Raw genomic sequence first — 7,160 nt, 5'->3', positions numbered from 1 at the left:
TTTATTAGGTAATTTTGACTTTTTATATCATAATAATAAAATAATAAAATAAAATTTATATTAAAATTTGTGATCAAAGATGGCCAAAGAATCTAAGAAAAAATTAATAAAATAATTTGATTAATTAATTTTATGAAATTTTTATTAATTTATATTTTTAAAAAATATTACGAATTTATTATAATTATTTTTTAAAATTAGGTAAATTTACAAAAATAGGGGGCGGAAATATCCGTGTCCCTTTCTCGTGGCTCCGGTACCTTTGTCGCATTTTCTTTGGAAGCACGTCCACTGTTGCAAACATGCACATATCCTCCAACGGCTTTTCGAACTAAAAGAGAATATCCTTTAAAAAATAAATCTGATGTATGGTCCACAGATCTTGACTTTATATTTCTTGTAAAGAACATTTTATTTTCTTTCTGCATTCTTTGCATCGTTGCAAACAATGAGTTCTCCACTATACGCTGCGTTTTGTCTTCCTTCTTCTCCATATCTTTCGAAATTTTCAAGATACCGTGTGACCTGCTGCAGTGGATCCCAGCAGAAATACGTGGCCAGTGATCTGAAGTTGGCGTTGCATGATGTTCTCGATTCCATTGGAACGGATACCACTTTTGCTAGGGTAACTATGATTTCTTCATTGTTTTATTATTTTTTTTATAATTTATTTCGTAATTTTATGTTTTGTATGATTAAATTTGATGAATTAATGGGGTCAGCTTAATTCAGTGAATGTGATTATAAGAATAACAATTTTATTTAGGTTCTTCATTTACTTTTCTTGATTTTTTCTTGTCTTAGAATTATATAATAATATAGCAATTCTCTACGTGCCATACTATTATTATCTGCATTCACTTCGCTCTTCAAAATTAATTGAAAAAGGGGGGAAAAAAGGTATATATTGTTTCACAGGGTAATTCAACATAATTTCCGATTGAGAAAATGTACCACTGGTTTGGGCTGAGGTAACGTGGATATATTCACCTGTGCACATATGTAATTATTGGGAAATTTACTGTTTGCACAACAAAGCTAATGTAATAAAATGAATACGATAAAATAAAAAATTGTAGTGAGATTTGTGTACTTGGCCTACCTGTACTTTGTGAATTTTTGTTTGATGGAAGATTAATTGATTCTTTAATACAATATATTTCCTCATACTGATTAGTCTTCTTTCTTCATCGATAATTGAGCAGGAGGCTAGAGAGGGTTTCTACTCTCAGATTAAAAGATTATCCAATGTTGAAAGGGAAACGAGTATTAGCATTAATAAATGTGTGGATTTAGGTAAAACAGCTCTTCATATAGCCGCAGAGGACGACTCCCTCATTTCGCACTCATCAGTACCTCTCCCTGTTGATGCCTTGATCAGTCAGTTGGATGATCTGTCTGTGGGATACTGCTCTCATTATAGTTCCGGTTTTAGGTCATCGCCAGAAAGTGTTTTGGAGAGTATTGAGAGATATTTATTTGATAAAAAGGTATGCTTGTTGTAAGATGTAACATATGTAGTGAATTTACAGCCCCTTCTTATATGTTTCTGAGTTAATTAGTTGTTCTACTCAATGAAAAGCCGAAAAAGTGTATAACAAGGTATTGTAATTTTGTCCTTTTGTATATGTGATCTCTGGGATGTATTTGATTTCATGTCTGCTGAGGAAATGTTTGTAACTGTAATGCTTCTGCTTAATTTTGAAGTTACAAAAGCTAAAGTGTTTCTTAAACACTCACTTTTTTATCTGGCAGGTATCTTTTACACTTGACAACTACTGATTCTGTTTTTCAGTAGTTATGGATTACAGTCACAGCATCTCAATTCTCAGCCTCAAATATTTCCCAAGTTTACTTGATCTTTTTTTTTTTTTAAATTTTACTTTTGATTATTGATATTTTGTTAATGTTAAGAGTGCCCAAAGTTTAAATCTGCAAGCCTAAGGAATTCCTGAGCAAAACTGCAGAATCTACAGTACTTGAATTATCAGTGGAGATTCCGTTAGAGACCTACATAAGTGTTTTTGGCGTAGGTGTAAGACTTGGGACCATTTAAATAGTGTTGATGTATTCTTGTCTTTTTCTTTTCATTTTTTTCCGATTGTCTTTTTCCTCTTTATCTTTCCGATGCCTATGCGTATAAATAGGCTTTGTGAAGCTAGTGGTGACACAAACTTGATGCACAATGCATAATGTGTTCTCCCCAGTCTCTCTTTACTAGGATCTCTCCTTCCTTTTTTACTACTCTCTTCTGTTCCGTTCTTTCTTCTCTATTCATCCCACTTTATAAGTTTGCTTTGAAAAAAATGAGGACCTCCATAATTTTGATGGAGATGTATCTTCATTTTCTATTAAAAATTTATTTTATAAACTGGTTGTGCTTTGTGGAACCTCAGCTTTTTTATACATGTCCTTATTTTTTCTTGTCAGGGTTTTCGGAGAACGAATGCAAGGAATCAATTAATAGAACCAAGATCATTATATCTTCACTCAGTATGGAGTTCATTCTTTTGTCTCCTTCCATGTTCTCTGTTGGAAGAAAATGGGATCATAGAGGGAACGTATGAGGTTTAATTTACCATTGTGTGCAGGTTTTGACACATCGCACAGGCTCTGCAGTTATGCTATCGCTAATATACTCAGAAATCCTTAAAATGCTTCGCATATGGGGCCTTATCGATTTTGACGTTGAGATATCATTTCCTCTTGATCTTTATAGTCTTCCTAGAGGCTACCAGAAGCAGAAAAGTAAGGACTCTGATCAGCCTCACATCATAACAGTGCAAATGCTATTGGAGGAGGTAACTTCTATGATCTTGCTCATGTATGCGTGGTGTGGTTTAAGTCGGTAAAGTTGGAGATGCTAAATGTGCACAGGATTCATAAACTGACTTACGTTTATGAAACTAATATTCATAGAGCTTTATCAGAAAAATGATGAACACATGAATTGCTTTTTGGCCTTATTAAATGTTTGTTTAATAATAAACAATTGTATGCAGATTTTGAGAAATTTAAAAAACGCTTTCTGGCCCTTTCAACATGATCGATCCAGAAGCTTATTCTTGAGGGCAGCCCGTGCTGCTAACTGCATTGATCAATTGAACAGTGGGGACAGGTAATTTACCTATATTGCCAAGTAATCAGCACCTATGAAAAGCCAATATATTTTAGGCTTCATTGAGAATTCTTCTCCCACCCACCCTCTCCCCCATTGCTCTGCCCCTAGTTTTCTTTTTTATTTTGTATTTTGTATTTTTTATTTTTTCACTTTCTTCAAATTTTATTGCTTTTGTACTGCAGTGGCTTGCAGCTTGCATCAGCAAAGGCTGCTCGACATCGGTTAGAACGTGGTGTTTGGAACAGTGTACGCTTTGGGGATATGAGGTGTGCATTAGCTGGTATGCATCTGTAAAACAATCTATGTTGGCTGATTTTTTTCCATTCAGGATGAAGCTAATTCAGGCCCAGTAAGAGAAAAATTTGATAAATATTTAAAAACTTATCACTCAGTGGTTTTTAAATTATGAAAAGTGCCACTACCAGTAAACTTTTCTATATGGCCTTTTTTTCTAATTCACACTTTTTCTTTTTGACATTTTACATAGCTCTTTCCACAGTCTTTTTCCTACTAAGCCATTAATTTAAGTACAATATTACTCATTCTCACCTCCAAATTTCGACTTGATCATCTCTTAAAAGCAGCAAAATTGCTTGAATTTCATCTCTCAAGTTTTCATATTGGGTAAAATTTTTAAGCATAAGATATAAGTGTTTATGGTGAAATAAGTGTGTTTGAGTGTTTTTGTCAAATATTTCGGTTATGATTTGTAGGTTTTGCCTTGTTCAAATATGATTAGACATGTCTGATAAAATTAATATCAAGATTTATCAAATAAAAGAAATCTAGCATTATGGACCTATGATGGTTTCTTAGATTTAGTTTTGGAATGAGTTATGAATTGAATAACATCATATCACTCTTTTTGGGTCTTTTTGAGAGTTATAGGATAGGTAAATCTTTGTCTTTTTATTTATCAAATTGTATGTGCTAATTGTTTTAGTTTATTGAATGTATACATTTTAGGACTTAGTGGTTAAAATTTGATGTAAATGGACATAATTACATAATAGAAGAAAAGAATGTTTTGAAGGGCTTTTGTTCCTATACTTCTTTTTGTTTCCTCTCTTCCCTGCCTTATCTAGTCTTGCCTCTTATGACAAAGATGCTTGGACAATGTTCGGTGGCCTTGCAGTTTTTATGTTCTGTCTAATTTTTCTCTTCCTTCAAAGGTATGTGTAGGCTAAGAAGCAACCATGGTACCCTTGATTGTGTATCCCTTTCTTTTATTTAATCTATTTGCATATCCAGTGACTCTCTCAATGTGTTAGCTGCTGGAGGAAACTCGTACAATCCATTTCTCTTACCTCCAGAAGGACAATTTACTGGCTATGTCTCATTTGGCCAATAAGTCTTTTGACTTCATGTCATTGTAATTTTTTACTGTACTCTTCAGAACGAAATTTCTCAACAACATGCATTGTCCAGGCCCTGCCAACTATAGGCCTTCATAGGGTTGGGTGTTCGGATCTGTTTGATATAAACTGAACTGAACCCGAAATTCGGTCTAGATTGAAGCTTTGAATCTGTTTGGGTTCAAAATTCAAAACTGATCTGGTTGTATTTCAGTTCGTAGTCAACCCAATTAGGTTAACGGAGAAATTGAAAAAAAAAATTTAAAAACTCATATCCTAACTCCAACACACACACTCACAACTCCCAAACGCACCATTCTCAGCTGCCTCCTCTGCTGCTGCTTTTTTTTTCCTCCTCCTTTTCTTCTGCCATTGTCAAAGATCTTCTTCTTCTTCTTCTTCTTCTTGTTCTCTTCTTTTTCATTTTCTTCTTCTTAATCTCTTATCCTTCTTCTTTTTCTTCTGCTGCTACCAAACATATTTTCTTCTTCTTTTCTTCCACCACTACCATATATTTCTTCTTCTTTTTCTTTTTCTGATCTTCCATCCCATTAATTAATTAATTGTTAGTATGTTATTTTTTAATTATTAGTTTATTTTTTAAATTGTTATTTTTTTTTTGGGGCTAATTGTTAAATATAGAATTCTTTATGTTAATTAGTTAATTTTTGAATGCGCTTATGAGAAATTTGTTTGATAATTAGTTAAGTTTTGGATGGTGGTAAAATTAGGGTTTCTAAGCTAAATTGAATGTGTATTTATAACCCAAATTTAGTTCAGTTTGGGTTTATAGTTTGAACCTGAATGGGTTGAATTCTCTAAACTATTGCAACCCAAAGCGAAATCCGAACAATCTGAACCGAAACTCAATTTGCCCACCTCAGACCTTTAAATTAAATATTGGCTAAAATGCTCTTCTAAAGTGTTTCTATTACCTATTTTCATCTGGAAATTGTTACTGTTGTTACAGCATGTGAACGTCTGATACTTCTTGAAAGTGATGCCAAGGAATTAAGAGATTACAGCATTCTTCTCTATCATTGCGGACTTTATGAACAATCTCTCCAATATCTGAAGTTTTATCAGGACTCAATGGTAGAATATTTCAGTGACCTGACTTCTGACATTTATCTTGTAATGATCTGAATAATGAGTTCCAATCAAACATTTCAGAATTCTTCACTACAGAAGCATCCATCTAATTCAGTTAGCAGCCTGGAAAATGATGCCATGGAGAAATTGGTGATACTCCTCAGCCTCATTCTCATGGAGCAAGGCTGGAGCAGGTCCACATATGTCAGGAATTTTCTTGGTAATAACTTTGAACCGTGGTAGTCCTGTAGCAATTTGAATCTAGTGATGAATCTCATTGAATGTGGAGTAGTGTGTCGAATCTGATTCCACATTTCTGCTAGGGGATAGAGAACACTGAAAATGATTAGAATGTTGTTAATGATAATAATATCTTGTACAACGGCGGAAGAGTAAGAGCAGTATAGCAACAATTGTCATGCTAAATATTTAAACATGGATGCTTATCATGGAGGGGATGCACAAGATCATCATTCAAAATAGTTGAAAGTTAGAATCAATAGGTATGATGTGAGGGGGAATAGTCTATGCTTCATTATCTTTTCCGAGGGGGTTAAAAGTTTTGTTTGTGTACCCACTAATCCAGTATTGGTATTGTGTATATTGTGGTCTCTGTGATACCGTATAAATGTAAACATCTTTCAATGATATATGGAGCATTTGATTCTATCAAGCGTGTGTTTGGAAGTATAAAAGTCTATAATTGTTGGGATCAAAGAATTGTATTGGGACACCATTTGTGTTTTCAAGGTTATGCCAAGTACGATTAGTATGCTGATCGGCTGTTCCCTTAATTCTGTACTTTACTTTTCCACATGAAACATTGAACACAACGTATGCAACAATTTAAAGTCAAATATGCAATAATGATGATTAGTTTGGTATGAATTTGCAAAATTTAACTTTATACGTGTAACATAGAATATTATATATGAAACAAGAATGTCAAGCATGAAACTACGGGGAAAAAGAAAAAGGCGCTATTTAGCACATGTGATATTGAACTTTTTGTTATGAAACGTGAGTGCCAAATATTAAACTATGGGTAAAAGTAAATTTTGGGTGCCTTTAGAACATGAAACACTAAACTTTGAATATGTAACATGTAACATAAATATAAAACATGTATTTATACATGAAAAACACAAATTATGCAATTCTTAATATGAAACATTTAACAATAATTGTTAAATATGAAACATAATGTCCGACATTATACGAGATTAAAAAGAAGATTTTGAGGTATTTAGAATATGAAAGCCAAGACAGAGAACAAAATATATAATGAATTGAAAGTCAAACATGAGACATCACATACTAAACATGAAACAATTTTTTATCTTTTACTACATAAGCTTCTGATTAGATTCTTTTTCTTTTATTTTTGTTTTATTTATCTTTTTTGTAAAAAAAAAATTCTGATTAATAAATTATTTGTTTTAATGTTAATTAATTTATGAATTAATTAGAGGCAATCAGATTAAAAAGAAAATTGCTCTAAGGTTTTTATTGCTAGATATTGGGACAATATGTCCTGCCATAGTAGTCACTCGCTTGATTTATAACTAATTTATAGCTTTTATGCAATAATA

At 32.8% G+C, this 7,160-nt stretch overlaps 1 protein-coding gene across 1 annotated transcript; it reads left to right on the top strand.

Moving 5' to 3' along the window:
• Positions 1 to 303: 303 nt before the first annotated feature.
• LOC102620851 (uncharacterized) lies at positions 304 to 6,241 on the top strand. The gene is made up of 8 exons (XM_006487607.4): positions 304 to 625; positions 1,206 to 1,490; positions 2,431 to 2,493; positions 2,592 to 2,801; positions 3,003 to 3,118; positions 3,304 to 3,401; positions 5,447 to 5,571; positions 5,650 to 6,241. The coding sequence occupies exons 1-8, from the start codon at positions 449 to 451 to the stop codon at positions 5,809 to 5,811; spliced, it is 1,236 nt and encodes a 411-aa protein (XP_006487670.2). The 5' UTR covers positions 304 to 448; the 3' UTR covers positions 5,812 to 6,241.
• Positions 6,242 to 7,160: the final 919 nt, after the last annotated feature.

Source organism: Citrus sinensis, chromosome 8 (assembly GCF_022201045.2).
Source record: "Citrus sinensis cultivar Valencia sweet orange chromosome 8, DVS_A1.0, whole genome shotgun sequence".
NCBI lineage: Eukaryota > Viridiplantae > Streptophyta > Magnoliopsida > Sapindales > Rutaceae > Citrus > Citrus sinensis.
The sequence above is the reverse complement of the archived record's forward strand: the minus strand, read 5'-3'. Positions and strand labels throughout refer to the sequence as shown.

What these genes read in the sequence shown, in the direction of transcription:
- LOC102620851 (XM_006487607.4), top strand. Translation starts at nt 449, where the DNA reads ATGAGTTCTCCACTATACGCTGCGTTTTGTCTTCCTTCTTCTCCATAT. An exon ending in TGCAAATGCTATTGGAGGAG is followed by an intron (nt 2,802 to 3,002) that starts GTAACTTCTATG and finishes AATTGTATGCAG; the next exon opens with ATTTTGAGAAATTTAAAAAA. An exon ending in TATGAGGTGTGCATTAGCTG is followed by an intron (nt 3,402 to 5,446) that starts GTATGCATCTGT and finishes CTGTTGTTACAG; the next exon opens with CATGTGAACGTCTGATACTT.